The 23,919-nt window shown below is 44.3% G+C and overlaps 1 protein-coding gene across 3 annotated transcripts in view; it reads left to right on the top strand.

Annotated features, from left to right (window-relative positions):
- stim1b (stromal interaction molecule 1b) overlaps positions 1–23,919 on the top strand; it is a 153,493-nt gene that overhangs the window by 53,993 nt on the left and 75,581 nt on the right. For all 3 annotated transcript variants that reach the window (XM_072576700.1, XM_072576698.1, XM_072576699.1), the window contains exon 2: positions 3,810–3,940. In XM_072576700.1, the coding sequence (XP_072432801.1) occupies positions 3,810–3,940 (131 nt within the window). The remainder of the gene's footprint in view (positions 1–3,809; positions 3,941–23,919) is intronic.

The raw sequence follows: 23,919 nt of genomic DNA, 5'->3' as shown, positions 1-23,919 counted from the left end.
GGAGAAATAGAATTTCACACTGTGCGCATCTAGCCTTTCATCACCTTAAATACCGTGATCAGGTTGCCCCTCGGCCTTCTAACCTCAAGCGGATACGAGCCTGTAGCCTGTTTATCCCTGGATCAGTGTGGTGACCCTGTGAAGCTGTCTCTCTGAGGCTGATATCTCCGTCCACAACTGATCCCAATTGCTCCATGCAGGCTCTGTCCCAGCTCCATTTAACTGAAGCATCACTTCCTCACGTTTAAATTTCAACTCTTGAGATTAAAAAACAAACAGCATTTCAATAGTCATTAATCCTCATTTTCCCACTGATCATTCTTCTAGGCCAGTGTTCCAATGTTGAATCTGATTTTCATAATGGAGTGGTGGGAGGGAAGGCTGCAGGGAAGAAAAGTTGTTTAAAAAAGCATATAAAACTGAGAAAGTCAGGAGCACATGTCTCTTTACAGCTTCTCACGTTGGTCCTGCTTCACTCTCACTGTAATTTAATGGCTACAAATGTCATTTACGTTTCTGTAGCACGTTTTAACATCGTAAAACACTCCAAGAGTCCAACATATTTTGACACCAAACAAGGGCGTATCAGGACAGGTGACCAAAAGCTAGGTCAAGGTAGATTTCAAGGAGTACCTGAAAGTAGGAATGAGTAATAAGTTTAGGGAGAGAATTCTGGAGCCGTGTAAGCAGACAGCGGAGGCCTGGCTGTTGATATGGAGCAACTAAGATCACAGATTTCAGGAGGACCAGAATGAGGAGATTACAGAGATCACAGCCAGTGCGGACTAGATAGGAGCTTGAGACATTAAAGGGACCTGAAAAGAAAGTCCAAGAATTTTAAAATCGAGATGTTGCTAAGCCAGGAACAGATATAGGTCACTGCCACACGGCTGCTGGGTGTGAGGTAGATTACAGGCACCAGTGTTGTTTGAACTTTAGTCTGTGGAGGGCAGAAGTTGGGATGTCAGCCTAGAGAATGTCAGAACAGTCAAGAGCTAAGACAGGCTGCTATCGAAATAAACCCTTGTCAGTCTGTTAGAAACATGACAATCTCAATCATCCAATTCTCTGAAAGGAATAAACACAGCGCTTGGTACCGGCCTCTATAAACACCTGTTGAAGGAATTACTGGATATAAAAATAGGGATGGTTTACACCAGCCTATCTATAAAACATGCCTGGCATTTGCTGTTCCACTAAAAAGCCTTTGGCAGTGAGATTTGAGGATGTTCTGTCATAAGTGTTCCTTTCCGTTTTCCTGCTGTGGACGTCAGTCACGGGTTGCTCAGGAAAATGAGGAAAGTAAACAATTGCATTACCTCATTGCTCAGCCATTACAATGCTGTGTGCTCTGTTTAAACACTGCACAACCTTTTCCCATATTCACTACATCACCACCAAAGTGGAAAAGGTTTTCCTTAATTATTTTTTCTCAAGATGTGGATGTTGAATGTGTTACTAGCCTGCCTTGAGTGGTTTGATGCAGTTGAGTGGTTTGTAAGAGTGATTATGATTTTAAACACGTTGGTTACTGCAGGATTGGAGTCTCACTGGGATCAGACTGTTAACAGCTGCCTTCCTTCTCTGCAGAAAACAAGGTTATGTTTTTAACTAAAATTGGGTAGCCATTTTTATCTCCATTGTTTAAAATTAAATTCAAATTTTAAAAGTCTAAAAATTGTAAGATTTGAACTCAGGTTATTATAATCCCAATCCAATATTATAGCCATCACACAGATGCTCTAATACCTAGCCATCATAAAATTTGTCACATGTGAGAGTTGAATAAAAGCTGGAGAGAAAGTAAACTTGCCAAAGTGCTCAGCTTAAAAGCTGACCTGAACACTGAGTGATGATGGCTCGGCACTGTCCTATCAGACTAGGTTATCTTGTCATTGTGCCCTGCTTGGAGGTAAGTCCATGCTCATTGTTCACTCATTCTTCAGCTGGAGTTGTTCTCTTGGTAACCTTTGTCAGTGGTGTTTTGCCATTGCCTTCCATTGTCCAGGTTAGGTGAGCAGACAGGTCCTAAGGCTGCCTTAGTTAGGATGGGAATCAAACTGATGCTGTTGGTGTTTTGAACATAAAGCCAGCCATCCAGCCAGCCAACTGAACTAATTCCATGGATCTGAACAGTGCCCCTGTAAAGTACCTAATGTGTGATGCAGAATCAAGATACACTCTTGATCATTGAGCTAGTCATCTGTCTTATATTGTTGCCTCCAACTCCTATCCCATTTCTCCACCTGATGTCACCCAATCACGGCGGTCACTCTGAGCTAGTCCTGTCAGTGGGAGCTTGTCCAGTTGGTTGGTATCTCAGACAGAGATCCAGCTGGAGACCTCCATAGGTTCAGACCTCAGCTTGGTACACTGCCACTGGGAGCTTGTTTCCCTCAGTCCAGTTCCCTACATGAGGCTGTACAGACCCTGAGCTGTGTGTACAAGGACTAAGAAATAACGGTGTTTGGTACATTCTTAACCCCTCAAACTCCTCTTTTATCCTTATCCCCTTCAGGCTCACGACTTCCCCCACCCTTAACCCCTCAGAGTATCCCTTTGTCCTTAACTTGTGACATCTTTGATCCTATGCAGCCTCCATGAGGTTTTACCTCTGTATAATTCCTGTGAGTATCTTTAGCCATAAATTGAATAGCAATTGGGAGATCATCTTGCAGGAGAGTAGAACCATCATAAAAGAGCACACCTATTATTTGAGTACAGTCATGGATCTTGCAAGAGTGTGGGAACCACTGCAATGGACGACATTACATCGTCAGTCCCTATTAACATTCTCTGCTGTTGTATTGAGCTGTATTCCTACATACTTCTGTTCAGGTTTCTGGTCCTGGCTGATGCTCCGCATTGGAGTAGTGTGAGTTAGAGATCTTTCTAAAAGCAGTGCCAGTTTGCAAAATAAAAATGGACATGTTGGAAATCCTCAGCAGGTCTGGTGGTGTCTATGCAGAGAGAAGCAGAGTTAATGTTCAAGTCTCTGATCTTTCACTAGAATAAGCTCTGAAACATTAATTCTGTTTTCCTCTCTACGGTTGCTGCCAGATCTGTTGAATATTTATGACTTTTTTTTCACTTAAGATTCTGACAAAATTTGCAAAATGAAGATCTGGTATAAAAGCCATTGTAACCGTCCCACCTTACAGATACAGGCAGCAGTGATACTGAAGCTAAATTCAAGTTCTGAAATAGTTTACAAGGTTGACCGTGGTTCACATTTATGAGCAGGAAAGGTGCGCCAGAGCAGCTTCACAAACCACAAAGCAACCGAGAGTCAAGTTTTGTTCCCCTGCTCTCTACATCGGTCTTTAGTGAAATCCCATTGAGGGGACTGTGTAGACAGGCCTTCATTAAAAGGCTATACTCTGCAACCACAGAGCATTTGAACCTCCGTAACCTGGTTTCTGGCCTGGCTCTCTCATTCTGAACTAGTTCACAGGCTGCAGTGTAGTAAGTCTCTGGTTTTAATACTTCAAATGCTTAGCTGCCAAGGATTAGGGTGTATAATGTCACCTTGCCCTTTACATTCTTATTTCAAAAATGTTTGCTGGAGGAGTGGGAAGAATTATTTCAGATCCTTTTACAAAGCACATAAAGCTGACATCTTTAGAGATTGGGAATCAATTCCATGGGTATCTTACAGGTTTGGAGGAGCAAACTAGCATCTCTATAACCCACGTGTGTGTGTGTGTGTATGTGTGTGTGTGTGTGTCCCAGAGATGGGTGTTAATGTTGTGTGTATTTTCTTCAGAAGGTGCTGTTGATTGACACTCTAATTGTGTTCCTCCTTTCAGACCTGTGCAGGATTGATGAAGCCTCGTGCCACATCGAGGAGGAAGTGCTCCGTTTTGAAGCCATTATGAGTATTCACAAACAGATGGATGACGATGCGAATGGAAATGTCGATGTGGAGGAGAGTGATGAGGTTAGTAAAAGTACAATTACAATTGTCATAAAACATAGAATAGTACATATCAACACCCGAACACACACTCGGCTGCAATTCAGCCTTTACCCTTCCCCTTGCCCATGCTGACAAGATCCAAAAACAGCGAAACTCCAAGTTGCAGGAAAGAATAAAACAGATTGATGATGTGGTTATCTACCTTGCTTCCTCGAGGAATGGCTGTCCCTTTATCTATATTGTGAAAGATTAATAACAGGTGTATTTTAAAAGTTTAACCCAGTGGTCATCCCTTATTGAAATTTCATTTGAAAGTCTTATTTTGACGGCCAGTGGAACTGTTGCAACCATTACATCCTCAGCTCAGTCCGTAGGTCACTGCTGGCAGTGTATGGTCAGACTGAAGGAGCAGAAGTGCTTGTTACAACTGTCCCCCTTGCAGCATTTTGATTCTGAGTTTTGGGTTGGTACAACTGTGTGTTGTGTTCTGCTGTTTCAAGGCAATGTAACTTCAGAATGACAAGTACTTGACAGTTCAGCCTTCAACACTATTATCCCCTCAAGACTGATTACTAAGCTTAGTGATCTCGGACTCTCTAAAACTGGATCCTCAGTTTCCTGACCCACAGGTCACAGTCAGTGAAGGTTAGGGACAATATTTCATTGTCACTAACACTCAACACTGCAGCCCCCCAGGGGTGTGTACTCAGACCCCTACTGTATTCACGATATACCCATGACTGCATCACAAAATACCAGACTAATGCCATTTGCAAGTTCACTGATGACACCACCATAGTCAGTCGAATCTCAGATGGTGACAAAACAGACTACAGACAGGAGGTGGAAGACCTGGAAAAATGGTGCACTGAGAACAACCCAGCTCTCAATGCCGGCAAAACCAAGGAACTCATTATTGACTTTCGGCGGGATGTTACTCATGCCCCCCCACACATTAACAACACAGAGATGGAACGAGTGAAGGGTGTCAGGCTCCTGGGAATGGTCATCCACAACAAGCTTTCTTGGGCTCTTCATGTGGACGCACTGGTTACAAAGGCCCAACAACATCTCTTCTTCCTCAGACAGCTGAGGAAATTTGGCATGACAGCGAATACCCTTGCCAACTTTTATAGGTGCGCCATCGAGAGCATTCTGTCTGGTTGTATCACTACCTGGTATGGCAACTGTACCATTCAGGATCGGAGATGGTTACAGAGAATGGTGAACTCAGCCCAGACAATCACAAACCCAACCTCCCATCTACAGAATCCATCTACCAGGCCCACTGTCAAGAAAAGGCCGCCACCATTCTCAAAGATCCATCCCACCCTGGCAATGTTTTTCTACAACCTCTACCATCGGGGACACACACACCAGCCGGTTTCGAAACAGTTTCTACCTTACTGTTGTTAGAATACTGAATGGACTCACAAACGCTTAACATTCATCTGTACCTGTGTTTTTGTTTTTGCCGCTGTTTATCTTATTTATTATCGATGCTACTTAACTCTGTGATCTGCCTGTATTGCTCCAAAACAAAGCTTTTCTCTGTGTCTTGGTACACATGACAATAAATTCAATTCAGTTCAATTCAATTATTGCAGGCAGGCCAGGTGGGAATAGGCACCCACTTTGGCAATAGGCTGTGCTATCTAAGCAGATATTTTGCTGTGTAGACCCGGGGTTATCAAACGACCGCCCCTTGATATTTGATTCATCACTGCATCTCCAACTATCGATATTCTGGAGGTTACCATTGACCAGAAGCTGATCAGGACTAGCCATATAAACACAGTGACTATAAAAACAGATCAGAGATAAGGAATCTTGCAATGAGTAGCTCACTTCTTTATTCCCCAAAAGCCTATCCACCATCTACAAGGCCCAAGTCAGGAGTATATTAAAATACTCCTCACTTACCTGGATAGGGTGCGGGTGCAGTTCCAGCAATAACCAAGAAACTTGACTCCATCCAGGATAAACATTGGCCCCATCTTCAAACCTAACCATTCACTCCCTCTGTCATCGATGCTCAATAAGAGCAGTGTGTAACATCTACAGGATGACAGCACCGTCCAAACTCACCACCACTTACATCAAGAAGTACAAGGGCATCAAATATATGGGGACATGTGTATCTATGCGCAGGATAAGGGCCACATTAGCTAGACCAACAGTTAAATCAAATCTCTTGCTTTTTTAAATATTTTATTAAACAATTCACAGTTTACAAAACAATTAACAGTTACAGCTGTATACAGAGAAACAGCAATTTTGCATGGGAAGGGAATGGCAAAGCCAAGCCCCAAACCCTGACATTCAACCGGTTTTCAGGGAGATGAGGACAAACGTCAAATCCCTCCCCTGTTTATATCTGTCAGCTGGGGCTCCCTGATTAGCCCAGATTAACAACCCCAATCAAGGATCTTGTATTCAGTGAGATCCACCTGGTTCCACTCATTTCAGTTATGGATTCAGGCTTCATTGCTGTCATTGGAGCACACATTCCTGGTTAATACGGGGGGTGGGTTTAGGGGGGCCAGCACTTTTGGAGAGATGCTATTGACAGACCTCTGCCTCTCGGATCGTCAGTCCTCCTGTCTTCCCTGTCTCTCCCTCCCTCACTACCCCCTGTGTGTGTGTGAGTGTGTGTGTCTCTTTTTATTTTTGTCTATCTCACTCTCTTTATCTGAATCTCTCTATAGTATACTCTCTTCCTGACCATGTGACATTCTTTAGCTCTCTTCCCCTCCATGTCTCTCCACTTGTCCCTCTCTCCTCTCTCACATTCACTGTCCCTCTCTCACTTACCCTTGCTCGCTCTCTCTCTCTCACTCTCTCTCTTTCGCGCTCTCTCTCTCTCACCCCCCCACCTCTGACACCCTCTCTGTCTCTGTTTCTTTGTAAGTTGAGCTCACTCTTTCTATACGTCTCTCCTCCATCCCTCCCTCGCCCTCTCTCTCCCAGCTCTTTTGCCCCCCGCTCTTTCTTACCCACTACCTTCTCTTCTCCCCACCCCACCCCCACTTTTTCTCCCCCTCCATGTCTGTCTGTCTGTCTCTGTTTTTAAAAATGTGTGAGTGTGAGTGTGAGTGTGATGTGTGGTGTGTGGGTGAGTGTGTGAGAGAGAGAGTGTGTGTGTGTGTGGTGTGTGTGTGTGTGTGTGTGTCTCTGTGTGTAGTGTGAGAGTGTGTGTGAGAGTCTCTGTGTGTGTGTGTCTCTGTGTGTGTGTGTGTGTGTGTGTGTCTCTGTGTGTCTCTGTGTGTGTGTGTGTGTGTGTGTGTCTCTCTGTGTGTGTGTGTGTGTGTGTCTCTGTGTGTGTGTGTGTGTGTGTGTGTGTGTGTGTGGTGAGTGTGTCACTGACTGAACCTGGAGAAGGTGGTAGTGAGCTGTATTTGTGAACCGCTGCAGTTCATCTATGCGTGGAGCCAGAGAACGTGGGCAGAGTTCTAAATGTTAGGGTCAGTGTTCACTAGTGGGAGGAATGATATGGGTTCAGAAATCAGAGAGAATTTTTGTGATACAATTAAAGAAATTAGCACAGACAGAGAAGAGGTCAGGCAGGTTTAAAAATAAATAAATCTCCAAGGACAAATGAAATGTATCCCAGGTTGTTGAGTGAGGCAATGGAGGAAATGACAGGGGCACTGCCAATGAATTTCAATTCCTCTCTGACCAGGAGAGGAGCCAGAGGGCTGGAAGATGACTGATGTGGTACAGTTAGCCAAGAAGGGAGCACAGAATACACCAGGGGACTGCAGGCCCTTGGTGGGGAACTATTGGAAGCTGTTCTGAGGGGCAGTATTAATCAAGAACAGTCTGTATGATTTTATTAAGGAGTGCCATGTCTGATCAACTTAGTTGAGTTTTTCGGAGGTGACCAGATGTGTAGATGAGGACAATGCTTTTGAGGTAGTCTACTTGAACTTCAGCAAGGCTTTTTATTACGTTTGGGGAGCATTGCCAAACAGAGACCTTGGGGAGCAGGTTCATAGCTCCTTGAAAGTGAAGTCCCAGGGAGGCAGATAATGAAGAAGACATTTGGTACAGTTACCTTTATTGGTCAGTGCATTGAGTACAGGAGTTGGGATGTAATGTTGCGGCTGTACAGGACATTGCTTAAACCACTTTTGAAATACTGTGTTCAGTTCTGGTTTCCCTGCAATAGGAAGAATGTTGTGAAACTTGAAAGTTTTCAGAAAAGATTTACAAGGATATTGCCACGTTTGGGGGGTTTGAGCTATAGGCAGCGGCTGAATAGGCTGAGGCTGTTTTCCCTGGAGCATCGGAGGCTGAAGAGGTGACCTTATAGAAGTTTATAAAATCATGAGGGACGTGGATAGGATAAATAGACGAGGGTATTTTTCCTAGGGTAGGGGAGTCCAAAACTAGACAGCATAGATTTAAAGGGAGCAAGGAAAGATTTAAAAGGGGCCAAAGGGGCAATTTTACACGCAGTCAGTGGTGTGTGCGTGGAATGAGCTGCCAGAGGAGACTGATACAATTACAGCATTTAAAAGGCATCTAGATGGGTACAGGAAGGGTTGAGAGGGATATGGGCCAAACGCTGGCAAATGGGACTAGATTAATTTAGGATATCTGGTCAACATGGATGAATTGGACGGAAGGGTGTGTTTCCATGTTGTATAGCTCTATGACAATGAGGTCTCACATGGGAAACTGATAGCATTGGAAAAAGCACGTGGGATTCGAGGACGTTGGGAAAATTGGATCTGCAATTGACTGAGTGGCAGGAATCAGAGAGTGAGAGTCAAAGGGTGGTGTCTAAAGAGGATAGCCTTAGACTACAACAAGATGTAAGCAATCTAGTCAGATGGATTGATCAATGGCAATGGAATTTATTCCAGATAAATAAGAGAAGACAATCTTGGGAAGGACAAAATAAGGGAATTAATGGCCGGATCCTGGGAAGTACCCAGGAGCAAAGGGACTTTGGTGTGCATGTCCAACATTGCCTTAACGTATCAGGATAGGTGGATAAAGTGGCTAAAAAAGGCCTATGGGATACTCACCTTTATTAGTTGAGGCTTAGAGTTTAAGAGCAGGGGATTATGCTGGAAATAAACAAAACTTTGGCTAGGTTGCAGCTAGAGTATTGTTTGCAGTCCTGGAATCCATATCAAAAGAGGGATGTGAGTGCCCTGGAGAGGATGCAGAGGGAGATTTACCGGGATGTTGCCTGGACTGGAGACTTTCAGTTTGGGGTTGTTTTCCTTGGAGTAGAGGCAATTGAGTAGGGCCGTGAATGGGAAGTATAAAGTATTGAGGGACATAGGGGAGACAGGAAGAAGCATACCACTTTGGAGGGATCAATGACTCGTGGCAGAGATTGAAGAGAAAGGGCAGGAGGTTTACAGGAGATGTGAAGGAAAGCCTTTTTCATCCAGAGAGTTGTGGGAGTCTAGAACTGTCAGGATGGGAGAAGCAGAAACGGTCCTCACATTGAAGAAGGATTTAGATGTGCACGAGCATTACCAAGGCACACAAGGCAACGGGACATGCAGGCAAATGGGTTTAGAGTCATTTGTTGCATTCAGTTGTGTGCTGTGGGAATTGTTGCCTGCCTATTCCTGCCTAGTTGTCCTTGAGAAGGTGGGGGATGAGCTGCCTGCTGGAACCACTACAGTCCATGTGAAGGCAGACCCACAATGCTGTCAGGGAGGAACACCAGGATTTTGACAGAGGGACACTGAAGGAATGGTGATATGTTTCCAAGTCAGGGCGATTGGAGGGGAGCTTGCAGTTCCCATGTATCTGCTGCCATTGTCCTTCTAGATGGAAGTGGGTGTGGGTTTGGAAGGTGCTGTTTTTAAGGGTCTTTGGTGAATTTCTGCAGTGCATCTTGTCGGTAGCACACACTGCTGTTACTGAGCATCAGTGGTGGAGGGAGTGGATGTTTGTGGATGTGGTGCTAGTCAAGTGGGGGCTGCTTTGTCCTGGATGGTGTCAAATGTCTGGAGTGTTGTTGAAGCTGCACCCATCCAGGCAAGTGGGGAGTACTCCATCACACTCCTGAGTTGTAGATGGTGGTCAGGCTTTGGGGAGTCAGGAGGGGAGTTACTCACTACAGTGTCCTCGCCTCTGTCCTGCTCATGTATCCAATACACTCAAGGTGGTCCTGGTAAGCTTCAGGATGTGGAGAGCTGGGGATTCAGCGATTCCATTGGCTGTTAAGAGACAATGGTCAGACTCCCTCATGTTGGAGCTGGTCATTGCCTGGCACTTGTGTGGCATCACATGCCACTTTTCAACTCAAGTCATGATATTGTCTAGTACCTCTGTATTTGGGCATGGAATGCTTTGGTACCTCAGTGGTTGTGAATTATTCCAAACATTCAAAGAGAGAGTTCTGTACAATGCAAGAACAAAACAACTACAGTAAATCTCAATCTCTCTCTCTCTCTCTCTCTCTCTCTCTCTCTCTCTCTATTTCTCTCTCCTCCACCCCCACCCCTTTCCCATCTCTCTTGCAGCCCCACAGTATGTTTGTTTTCACTCAATTCCTGAACAGGAGTGTGTTGGTCACGTTGTGCTGTGACCAGGGAGAGTCAGTGTAGGGATTGCCTCAGCTATGGCCCTTTGCTGCTGACAGGCTTCAGTGCTGTGTAGGTACTTTCAGCTTGTGACAAATCAACACTGATTCACACCCTTGTCAAATGGCACTGTATTGTCCCATCCCTTTACAAGCCTGGTTGCTGCTTGATGTCATTTTCAGGTACAGGATAACTGGAAGAGGCAGTAATATTTTCTGTTTGCTTAGCAATCTCCTAGACTATGGGGTTTTTGTATGTTGGCTTCTTATTGAAGTAAAGATTAATCCCAGTGTCCATTCAGTTGAAGGTTAGAAAGGAAAAGGAAAAGAACATGCAGAAAAAACACCATGTAAGAAGAGAATTGAAGAGAGAATGGTTTTTGTTCATAGCTTTGAGAATGCTCAAAACTCCATGTTCTGTTAGTATCTTCGTTTTACCTTATTGCAATCTTCAAACTTCTTTGTGAGTTATTCCCTTGAAATGTAGTGACTGTTGTATTGTTACTTTGCAAGTTTTATGACGGGTTGTAAGCAGCCAGTTAATCTATTGTTACTGGGGAAGGATTGTTGACAAAGAATCTCTCCCTGAACTATTGGAACAGGATGGTTGGATCACTGGATTAAAATCTTGACCAAAGGGTTGGTCTCTCTAATGATGCAGAATTCTGAAACTCAGAGCTTCCTTTCACAGGATGTGGAGTCACTGGCTAGGCCAACAGTTATTACCTATCCCTAACTGCTCAGAGGAACAAGAGTAGGCCATTCAGCCCTTTGAACCTCTCTTCCCATTTGATGAGATCATGGCAGACCTATGACCTAACTCCATATACCTGCTTTTGGCCCATATCCATTAAATGTTTGTTAAGCAAAGATATTATTGATCTCCAGATTTAAAATTAACAACTAACGTAGCATCCACAGCCATTATTGGACCAGAGTTCCCAACATCTACCATGCTTTGTGTGTAGAAGTGCTTCCTAAACACTCTCCTGAATGGTCTGGCTTAGTTCTAAAATTCCCAACCAATGGAAATAGTTTATCTACCCTGTCTTTTCCTATTAATATCTTGAAAACTTCATCTAGGTCACCCTTAATCTGCTAAATGCTCGAGAAACTAGGCCTAATTTTCATAATTTCTTCTCGAAATGTAACCCCTGAAGCCCAGGTATCATTCCTGTAAATCTGTGTTGTATTCCCTCCAAGGCCAATCTTTCCTTCTCAAGGTGTGTGATGCCCAATCTGCTCACATGACTCCAAGAAGGCTCCGACCAGGTTTTTGTATAACTGCAACATAACATCTGCATCCGTGTAGTCAAACCTTGAGATATAAAAACCAGCAGTTAAGAGTCAGCCACATTGCTGTGGTCTGGAGTCACATGTAGGCCAGTAATGATGGCATTTTCCCTGCCTCAAGGGCATTAGTAAACCAGGTGGGTTTTTATTACACTCAGCAACAAGTTCATGGTCATCATTGGACTCTGAATTCCAGATCTTTATTATATTCAGATTCCACTATCTGCCAAGGAGGGATTTGAACCTGTGTTCCCAGAAAATAATATGGGTCTCAGCACTAATACCACCAGGCCATTGGCACCTTTTAGCACTAGGTTAGCAGCAAAGTCTGTTGAGGAACAATGGCAGACATTTAAGAAAGTACTTCACAGGTTGCAGCAGCGATATATCCCAATGAGAGAGAAGGATTCTGAGAAGCAGAACAGCCCAGTGTGATTAACCAGGAGAATTAAGGACATTATCAAATAGTGAGTTTTGAGAAGATTTGTAGCTCAGATTGAGGTTCAGGATGTAGGTTTGTTTTCATCTTTGATGTAGGGGAGGTTGGCTAGGGTTTCTGGACCTGTTTGTCTGCTTGTTTGGGCTTGTTGCTCAGAAATCAGCGGACTGTGTTTATTGGGTACCCCTTTGTTTTGAATACACTGTATGGGTGATTTTCCTCTGCTCTGTGTAGTTCCTCTGTGCTGCAGTGTGTGGTGGCTCATTGGAATAATGTTCTGGTGCAGCTTTGTTTGTGGGTGTTGGGATGATTGCCTCTGTAGTTGGTCTGTATGCGTTGTTTTCCTGTAGATGCTGGTTTGAAGTTCCCAGTTGGCTGTTGGCTCCACTGTGACATCTAGGAATGGCAGTTTGTTGTTGTTTTCCTCCTCTTTAGTGAATTTCATGCCAATAAGGGGATTATTGATGGTCTTGAAGGTTTCCTCGAATTTGTTTTGTTTACTGATGACAAAGGTGTCATCCACGTAGTGGACCCAAAGTTTGGGCTGGATGGTTGGCAGAGCCGTTTGTTCAAGTCTCTGCATTACTGCTTCTGCTAAGAATCCTAATATCGGAGATCCCATGGGTGTTCCGTTTGTTTGTCTGTAGGTTTTGTTGCTGAAGGTGAAGTGGGTGGTAAGGCATAGGTCTACTAGCTTGACGATACTGTCCTTTCTGATGAAGTTGGTGGTGTTTGGTGTATGGGTCTTCTAATAGTGTAGTCAGTGTTTCCTTGGCCAGGTTGATGTTGATGGATATGAACAGGGTTGTTATATCAAACGAGACTGTTATTTTGTCCTCTTCTATCTTAGTGTCTTTGGTCTTCAGGAATTCTTGGGTGGAGTGGATGGAGTGGTGTGAATCTTCTACTGCGTGTTTTAGTCTTTGGTGTAGCTCCTTGGCCAGTCCGTAAGTTGGTGTTCCAGGTAGCGAGACTATGGGGGGGTGGGGGGGGGGGTTCTGGTTTGTGAATTTTGGGTAATCTGTAGAAGTGTGGTGGGTTGGATCTATTTGGTTTCATTTTTTGGAAGTTGGTCTTATTTCTCCAGATTTCTGAAGTTTTTTGAGTAGGGCTGTGATTCGGTTCTCTAGCTGTGGGGTTGGGTCTATCGTCACTTGTTGGTAAGTGTTGGTACTTGCAAGCAGTGCATTCGCTTGGTCAATGTAGTCTCTTTGGTTTACAATTACTGTCAAGCATCTTTTGTCTGCAGGTAGGATAACAATGTTTTTATTTTTTTTAAGTCTTTCCAGTGCTTTCCTTTCTTGCGTACTGAATGCGTTTCCTTCCTTTCTCCTGCTTAATGTTGGTACGACTGCCTGTGTGAAAACGAACCTTCCAGCTCAGTGAGCAAACCTACGTCCAGACATTATCAAATTTAAAGATAAAAACATATAAAGTAGCAAGGATAAATGCTAAACCAGAGAATAGATTGGATTCAGATTAGATTCTACGCAATATGGAAACAGGCCCTCCGGTCCAACAAGTCCATACCAACCTGCCGAAGAGTAACCTACCCAGACCCTATACTTCTGACTAATGCACCGAACAGGCAAAAGTGAGGACAGCAGATGCTGGAGATTAGAGTCGAGAGTGTGGTGCTGGAAAAGCACAGCAGATCAGGCAGCAAGCATCCATTCCTGATGAAGGACCTTTGCTCGAAATGTTAATTTTCCTGCTCCTCAGGTGCTACCTGACCTGCTGTGTTTTTCCAGCACCATACTCTTCACTCTAATGCACCTAACACTCAGGGCAATTTAGCATGGCCAATTCGCCTGACCTGCACATCTTTGGATTGTGGGAGAAACCGATGCACCCAGAGGAAACCCATGCAGACACGGGGAGAATGTGCAATATCCACACAGACTGTCGCCTGAGGTGGGAATCGAACCCGGGTCCCTGGCGCTATGAGGCAGCAGTGCTAACCACTGAGCCACCGTGCTGCCCCATGGTAGATTGACCAGTTTTGAAAACTAACTAATGATGACTAAAAAAAAGGGAGAAAATTAACTTGACAAATGAGTTTGCAAGTAATGTCAAGGTAGACAGTAAGAACTTCTTTCAGTATATACAGAGGAAGAGAGAGGCCAAGGTGAACAGAGGCTCCTTAGAGAATGATGCTGGAAAGGTAATAATGGGGAAGCAAGAAAGTGGCAGAGGAGTTGCATAGATGCTTCACATTGGTCTTCACAGCAGAAGATACTAAACACTTCCACACTTCCAAAATAGTCAAGGGGCAAAAGGAGAAGTGGAAATCATGCAATAGCTATTATTAGAGAAAATGTGCTGGTGAAACTAATGGTGATAAAGCCAGTTCGGTTTTCCTGGACCTGATGGGAGGCACCCTAGATATTACAGGAAATAGCTACAGAGACAGTGGATGGACTGGTAGTAATTTCCCAGGGATCCTTCAATTTTGGAAATGTCCCAGAGGATTAGATAACTGCCAGTGTAACACCTATATTTACAAAGGAACGGAGGCAAAAGAAAGGTAACATTTGGCCAGCTAGCTTAACATCTGTTATTAGGACTTTAGGACTTTATGATAAAGGATGCAATAGCAGAGGATTTGGAAATGCATACAAGGGTCAGAGTCAGCATGACTTCATGAAAGGGAAACCATGCCTGACAAGCTCACTAGAAATCTATGAGGAGGTAACAATCAGATAGAGAAAATGGAAACATTGGATGTGGTATATTTGGATTTTCAGAACACTTCCGATAAGGTACCACAGGTTAGCTACTTAATCCAATAGGAGCTAAGGGTGTCAGTGCAGTATATTAATATAGATAGAGGATTGGATTCCTCATTCATGACTGAGGGTTTGTGATGAGAGGAATCCTTTTCAGGATGGTAAGCTGTAACTTTACTGATTGTAATGTGTTCATCAGCCAGGTGGACCTCAGAGAATCTGAGTTCCCTGATTGGAGCTGTTAGTCTGGTTCAATCAGGGAGCTCTGGCTAACAGATACAAACAGGGCGGGCTCTGAGGCAGCTGGAGTAGTGTCAAGGACTCTGCACTTGGGATAGCAGCCTCAGGGGAGTTATTTCGGAAACTACGCTGTGCCACGGGGACCAGTGCTGGGGCCACAATTATTTACAATATTTATTAATGACTTGCATGAAGAAAGTGAATATACTATTGTCAGGTTTGCAGATGACGCAAAAACAGGTTGCAAGGCAAGTGTGAGGATTACACAAAGAGTTTGCACAGGGATCCAGACAGGCTAAGTGAGGTGGGCAAAATCCTGGCAGATGGAATATGTTGTGAGGGTTATAAGAGGTAGGATTTATAATCGTCTAGAAACTTGATTAGAGATAGTCAAGGGTTTTGTGAAGGGTAGGTTGTGCCTTACAAACCTTATTGAGTTCTTTGAGAAGGTGACCAAACAGGTGGATGACGGTAAAGCAGTTGATGTGGTGTACATGGATTTCAGTAAGGTGTTTTTTTTAAGATTAAATTTTTTTTTAGATTCCATACAGTGTGGAAACAGGCCCTTTAGCCCATCAAGTCCACACTTACCCTCCGAAGAGTAACCCATCCAGACCCATTTCCCTCAGACTAATACACCTAACTTATGGGCAATTTAACATGGCCAATTCACCTGACCTGCACATCTTCGGATCGTGGGAGGAAACCGGAGCACCCGGAGGAAACCCACACAGACACGGGGAGAATGTGCAAATTCCACACAGTCAGTCGCCCAAGGCTGGAATCGAACCTGGGTCCCTGGTGCCATCAGGCAGCAGTGCTAACCACTGAGCCACCGTGCCGCCCCCTGTTAGTGAGATTCTTCATTGGAACCCACCACACATCTACAAAGTTGTTTTACACTTTGGAAGTTTTGTGTCTGGGAATCTTTTTGTTCCCCATGATTGATGTTTGGTTGGGAAAACATAAGGATAGGGAGACTCCTGGGGCAGGCTGGATATGCCTTGGTTACTACAGGAAGTGAGGGAAGAGATTGCTGTGCGTTTGGTGATGATCTTTGTACCCTCACTGTCCACTGGAGTAGTGCCAGATAATTGGGGGGTGGCAAATGTTATTCCCTTTTTTAAGAAAGGGAATAGGAATAACCTTGGGAATTACAGACCAGTCAGTCTTACGTCTGTGGTGGGCAAATGATTGGAGAGGATTCTGAGAGACAAGATTTATGATTACTTAGAAGTACATAGTTTGATTTGAGATAGTCAGCATGGCTTTGTGAGGGGCAGGTCATGCCTCTCAAACTTTATTGAATTCATTGATGATGTGATGAGACAGGTTGATGAAGGTAGAGCAGTGGATGTGGTGTACGTGATTTTAGCAAGGCGTTTGATAAGGTTCTCCAGGGTAGGCCCATTCAGAAAGTAAGGAGGCATGGAATACAGGGAAACCTGTCTGTCTGGATACAGACAGAAGGTGGTGATAGATGGAAAGTATTCAGCCTGGAGCTTGGTCACCAGTGGTGTTTCAGAGGGGATCTGTTCTGGGACCTCTGCTCTTTGTGATTTTTATAAATGACTTAGATGATGAAATATAAGAGCAGGTTAGTATGTTTGCTGATGACATGGAGGTTGGTGGAGTTGTGGATAGTGTGGAGGGCTGTTGTAGGTTGCAACAGGGCATTGACAGGATGCAGAGCTGGGCTGAGAAGTGGCAGATAGAGTTCAACCTGGAAAAGTGTGAAGTTAGTTACTTTGGATGGTTTAATTTGAATACAGATTAGAGTTAAAGGCAGGGTTCTTGGTAATGTGGAGGAACAGAGGGATCTTGGGTCCATGTGCATAGATCCCCCAAAGTTGCACCCAGGTTGATAGGATTGTCAAGAAGGCATATGGCATGTTGGCTTTCATTAGTAGGGGGATTGAATTTAAGAGCCATCAGGTTATGCTGCAGCTCTGTAGAGGCATGGTTAGACCACACTTGGAATATTGTATTCCGTTCTGGTTGCCTCACTATAGGAAGGATATGGAAGCTTCGGAGAGGGTGAAGAGGAGATTTACCAGGATGCTGCCTGGAGTGGAGGGCATGTCTAATGAAGAAAGGGAGAGAGGGAGCTAGGGCTTTTCTCACTGGAGCGAAGAAGGATGAGAGGTGACTTGATAAGAGGTGTACAAGATGTTGAGAGGTGTAAATAGAGTGGATAGCCAGAGATTTTTTTTTCCCAGGGCAGAAATTTCTATCACAAGGGTGCATCATTTTAAGGTGACTGGAGGAAGGTTTAAGGGTTAGAGATAGGTTCTTCAACAGAGTGGTGGGTGTGTGCCACTGCCAGCGGTGGTAGGAAAGTCAGAGACATTAGGGGCATTTAAGTGACTCTTGGATAGGCACATGGAAGAAAGGCTTCTTGTAGGTTAGTCTGATCTTAGAGTAGGATAAAAGGCCGGCACAATATTGAGGGCTGAAGGGCCTGTATTGTGCTGTACTATTCTATGTTCTATGAAGCCCCAAACAGGTTTCGTCTTGCCTCCTTCAGTGGCAATTAATTGAAATGTAGGATGGGCACAAGGTCAGAATGAGAGGGCTGCAGAGGTCTTACCTGGAGAAAGGTACAGAAATAAAGAGGGAATGTGGCTCGAGAGACATTTGAAAGATCAGATTAGCCAAGGTCTGACTGAATGGCAGAGCAGCCTGCAAGCGCCACGGCGATACGTTTTACCATGGAGACATTGCTGATCCAGACCACAGTGTGTTTCAGTAAGTCCATGGTTGATAGTGGATGTTAGTGAGGGCAGGGGAACTTTGAATGAATTCAAGTTCAGGGGAAAAGGAGACCAACCTGGAGAACGTTGAAGTGGTTGAGTTGAGACAACAAAGGCGTGAGTGTTACATGCATATGGAAATAAAGAGCAACAAAAGCAGGTCAGATGCTGGGAATTCTGAGACAAGTGACTAACTCTTCATCATAAGATGTCATTTATCTACAAAACACAAGTCAGGAGTGTGATGCAGTCCTCTCTACTTTGTAAAGATCACTTTTATTTATGGACTATGACCCAAAAATGGGGAAAGCTATTGCTTTAAACCAAGGAAACTGTCGAAGGCGATGTTTGCAGTTTTACTACTAAGTTACAAAACACATTGTAAGTTGTAAATACAAAGTAGCCGCCTTCAAGCACAGGGAGTGTTCCAGACAAAATGGCAATTTTGACCTGGATACAATCTTTTACTTGGTTTTTCAGTTGGCCTCAGTTATTGTGGCTCAGGAGGGCTCAGCATATTTACAAATATTTGATTTGCTCCTGGGCTAGTGACTACTGCTTTCTGTCTGGACAATACAATGGAAAAATCCAGCCTGTGAAGAGAAAGTTTCCATCTCTCGCTCGGCTCTTTCTCACACACTCTCTCTCTCTCGCTCTCGCTCTCTGTCTCTCTGTCTTTCTCTCCCTTCCTTCTATGTGGAGAAATGACAGAAAATTCCAGTAGCTATCTACTCTCCCTCACCTTTCTCTATAAGATGATTTCCCTATGCATAGAGAGACACTGAATGGCAGATCCCCAAACCCTGAATGAAAGGCTGAGAATCAGCGCACTCTCAACCTGGTGTCATCAGTAAAGAATCAAAATTAGGCAAAGAAAACCAAAAGCGGGCAGCTCAATGATGTCAGTGATCCAGACTGGTGCCAGAACTGTGCTTCTCTGACTTTATTTGCCTTCCCCGCCTCCCGCCCCCTGCCAATAATATTTGTATCAAGTCTTAACTGTTTGTTTGTATGTGTGTGGGAATTTTAAGAAAGGAGTAGAACTTAAGTAATAAGATTATAGTGTAGCAGTTTAACGTGTCTACTTTTTGTCATCGATTTAAAAAAAAATTGTTTTCTTGCAATTTTCTAGTGGGGCTGGAATTTCAGCACACAAACCCTGTGAGTTAGAATAATTGGAATCCAAAATCTGCTGAGAAGCTCGACATCATCCAAAGCATCCCTCTTGATTGGAACCACATTCACTCTCTCCACCGTTGATGCTCATTAACAGCTGTGTGTTCCATCTACAGAATACATTGCAGCAACTACTCACCAAAGCTTCTCCATCAGGATCATCCAGACCGTGACATTTACAAGAGAGGGGGACAAGGGCAGCAGGGACACTGCCTTCACATGACTCTCTCATTTGCTCCACACCAACATCATGAGCCCTAACCCCACCCAGTGCCAAACACCTCACCCTCCACCCTTTTTGTTTCTTGAACTTTTTCTGGATCCTTGGACTTAAGCTTCAAAAACATGAGTTCTGCTTGAGTAATAAGATCGGTATTGCTTGCAATTCATTCGAGCACAATGGTGAAATGAGAAATTCTCACTGGGTATGGGGAAGAGTACGTCTATCACTGTGTAACAATGGGGTAAAGGGACAGGTCTGTCCCTGTATAACACTGGGGTACAGTACTGATGGGGACAGGTCTGTCGCTGTATAACACTGGGGTACACTACTGGTGTGGACAGGTCTGTCACTGTATAACACTGGGGTACAGTACTGGTGGGGAACAGTTCTGTCACTGTATAACACTGGGGTACAGTACTGGTGGGGACAGGTGTGTCACTGTATAACACTGGGGTACAGTACTGGTGGGGAACAGTTCTGTCACTGTATAACACTGGGGTACAGTACTGGTGTGGACAGGTCTGTCAGTGTATAACACTGGGGTACAGTACTGGTGGGGACAGGTCTGTCACTGTATAACACTGGGGTACAGTACTGGTGGGGACAGGTCTGTCGCTGTATAACACTGGTGGGAAGGAAACTGCAGGGGATGGACACAATTGAAATGTGGAGCTTATTCAAGGACCAGCTACTGCGTGTCCTTGGTAAGTATGTACCGGTCAGGCAGAGAGGAAGTGGTCAAGTGAGTGAGCCGTGGTTTACAAAAGATGTTGAATCTTTTGTCAAGAGGATGGAGAAGATTTATGTTAGGACGAGATGTGATGGCTCAGTTAGGGCGCTTGAGAGTTACAGGTTAGCCAGGAAGGACCTAAAGAGAGAGCTAAGGAGAGCCAGGAGGGGATGTGAGAAGTTGTTGGTGGATAGGATCAAGGAAAGCCCTAAGGCTTTCTGTAGGTAAATCAGGAATCAAAGAATGACTAGAGTAAGATTAGGGCTGATCAAGCATTGTAGTGGGAAGTTGTGCATGAGTCAGAGGAAATGGGGTAATGCTAAATGAATACTTTTCGTCAGTTTTCGCACTAGATAAAAATAATGTTGTCAAGAATACTGAGATACAGGCCACTAGACTAGATAGGATTGAGATGTATAAGGAGAAGGTGTTACCAATTCTGAAAATAGCTAAGTCCCCTGGGCCAGATGGGTTTTATCCCAGGATTCTCTGGGAAGCCAGGGAGAAGATTGCCGAGCCTTTGGCTTTGATCATTATGTCGTCATTGTCCACAGGAATAGTACCAGAAGACTGGAGGATAGCAAATGTTGTAGAGGAGTAGAGACAACCCTGGTAATTATAGACCAGTGAGTTTTTCTTCGGTTGTTGGTAAAGTGTTGGAAAGGGTTATAAGAGGTAGGATTTATAATCATCTGGAGAGGAATATGTTGATTAGGGATAGTCAACATGGTTTTGTGAGGGGTAGGTCGTGCCTCACAAACCTTATTGAGTTATTTGAGAAGGTGACCAAACAGGTGAATGAGGGTAAAGCGGTTGATGTGGTGTTTATGGATTTCAGTAAGGCGTTTGATACGGTTCCCCATGGTAGGCTATTGCACAAAATATGAAGGCATGGGATTGAGGGTGATTTAGTGGTTTGGATCTGAAATTGGCTAGCAGAAAGAAGACAGAGGGTGGTGGTTGATGGGAAATTTTCATCCTGATGTTCAGTTACTGGTGGTGTACCGCAAGGATCTGTTTTGGGTCCACTGTTGTTTGTCATTTTTATAAATGACCGAGATAAGGGCGTAGAAGGGTGGGTTAGTAAATTTGCGGATGACACTAAGGTCGGTGGAGTTGTGGACAGTGCTGAAGGATGTTGTAGGTTATAGAGAGACATAAGCTGCAGAGCTGGGTTGAGAGGTGGCAAATGGAGTTTAATGCGGAAAAGTGTGAGGTGATTCATTTTGGAAGGAGCAAGAGGAATGCAGAGTACTGGGCTAATGCAAAGATTCTTGTTAGTGTAGATGAGCAGAGAGATCTTGGTGTCCATGTACATAGATCCCTGAAAGTTGCCACCCAGGTTGATAGAATTGGTAAGAAGGCATATGGTGTGTTAGCTTTTATTGGTAGAGGGATTGAGTTTCGGAGCCACGAGGTCATGCTGCAGCTGTACAAAACTCTGATGCAGCTGCATTTGGAGGATTGCATACAATTCTGGTCACCACATGATAGGAAGGATGTGGAAGCTTTGGAAAGGGTTCAGAGGTGATTTACCAGGATGTTGCCTGGTCTGGAGGGAAGGTCTCACGAGGAAAGGCTGAGGGAACTGAGGCTGTTTTTATTAGAGAGAAGAAGGTTGAGAGCTGACTTAATTGAGACATATTAGATAATGTTAGACAGGGTGGACAGGGAGAGCCTTTTTCCTCGGATGGTGATGACTAGCGCGAGGGGCCCTAGCTTTAAATTGAGGAACGATAGGTATAGGACAGATGTCAGCGGTAGTTTCTTTACTCAGAGTAGTAGGGACGTGGAATGCACTGCCTGCAACAGTAGTAGACTGTCCAACTTTAAAGGCATTTAAATGGTCATTGGATAAACCTATGGATGACAATGGAATAGTGTAGGATAGATGGGCTTCAGATTGGCTCAGATTGGAGTCAAGTTACGTAAAGGGGAAGTACAACAAGATCAAGGTGTTCTTGTACATCAGTCAATGAAAGCAAGCATGAAGGTACAGCAGGGAGTGAAGAATGCTAATGGCATGCTGGCCTTCATAACAAGAGGAATTGTGTATAGGAGCGAAGAGGTCCTTCTGCAGCTGTACAGGGCCCTGGGGTGAGACCACACCTGGAGTACTGTGTGCAGTTTTGGTCTCCAAATTTGAGGAAGGACATTCTGGCTGTTGAGGGAATGCAGCGGTCAATTCCTGGAATGGCGGGGCTATCATATGTTGAAAGATTGGAGCGACTGGACTTGTATACACTTGAGTTTAGAAAGATGAGAGGGGATCTGATTGAGACATCTAAGATTATTAATGGATTGGACACTCTGGAGGCAGGAAGCATGTTTCCGCTGATGGATGAGTCCAGAACCAGAGGACACAGTTTAAAAATAAAGAGCAGGCCATTTAGAACAGAGTTGAGGAGAAACTTCTTCACCCAGAGAGTGGTGGATATATGGAATGCTTTGCCTAAGAAGGTAGTGGAGGCCAAGTCTTTGGATACTTTCAAGAAAGAGATGGATAGAGCTCTTAGAGATAATGGAATCAAGGGTTACAGGGATAAGGCTGGAACAGGATACTGATTGTGGATGATCATAATGAATGGTGGTGCTGGCTCGAAGGGCCAAATGGCCTACTCCTGCATCTATTGTCTATTGGTTTCACAGCTCAGCGCAGCATTGAGGGCCGAAGGGCCTGTATGTGCTGTAATGTTCTGTGGTGTACAGCACTGGTGGGGTCACTCCAAGTGAAATCTAATACCGAGATATACTTAGTTCAGAGTCAAAATATGGGGGTGTTACATTCAGCCAGTTATCTGTTGAGTTCTGTAGATTTCAAGCTTGTTTCTGACGTGGATTAAACAGTGAATAATTCTGAGATGAAATAAGGTAATTTTAAATGACGCACAATGAAACATTTATTGCCTGAAGTGATGCTTTTCCTGTTGTTTACTGATTCCAAAATACTTGTTAACAATGCAGCTTTTAAGCATGAGTCCTCTGTTTCTATAGGAACTCCAAGTAATTTTCTCCCATTTTACAGCATGTTTTAACCTTGCACATTGACAGTAACTTGCAACACAGGCTGCCAGGCAGACCCCGTACAGATCCTTCACTGAAGGCTTAGTTGTGTTGTCTTGTATGTGATCACAATAGTCTTGGCCCTCTCATTGCCACAGCCATCATTTGGACCTTTGTCTCTCTCTGTCTCTCTCTCTCTCTCTCTCTGTGTCTCTCTCTCTCTCTCTCTCTCTCTCTCTTTCTCTCTCTCTTTCTTTCTTTCTCTCTCTCTCTGAGTCGTCTGTGGCAGGGCAAGACCACTTTGTTTTTGTGGTGGAGATGGCCCAATGTTTTTAACAGAAGGTTGATCAAATCTGACAGTGTTAAAGCAGAGAACAATTTATTTTGTTAATAGCCAAGTGCATAAACATTTAAAAGCCCAGGAAGAACTGTCAGAGTTGAAGGCTGCAGACTTCCTTCTGTTGCTACAAGTGTCTGTGCTTCCTGTAAACCTCCAAAGGCTCTTGTCCCATCCCATATGACCATAAGAAATAGAAATGGGAGTAGATCATTCAGCCCCTCGAGCCTGCACTGCCATTCCGTAGGATCATGGTTGATCCTGCATTCCTCGCATTCGTTTTCTTGCCCTTTTTCCATAATGCTTGATTCCCTGACTGATCAAGCGTCTATCTGTTTCAGCCTCTAATATACATGAGGACTCTGCCTCACCACTGTGTGGCACTGAGTTCCAAAGACAATAATTAGTGTCCCTCATCCCCTTTGCTGCATCCTCATGGGTGAAGCAAAGTGATCTTCTCTGATTGTCTTTCCCAAGTCCTTGTGCATTTGGAAATCCTCCAAGTTGTCAGTCAGTTTTCC

Source organism: Chiloscyllium punctatum, chromosome 9 (assembly GCF_047496795.1).
Source record: "Chiloscyllium punctatum isolate Juve2018m chromosome 9, sChiPun1.3, whole genome shotgun sequence".
NCBI lineage: Eukaryota > Metazoa > Chordata > Chondrichthyes > Orectolobiformes > Hemiscylliidae > Chiloscyllium > Chiloscyllium punctatum.
This window is presented reverse-complemented; position numbering and strand designations above follow the sequence as displayed.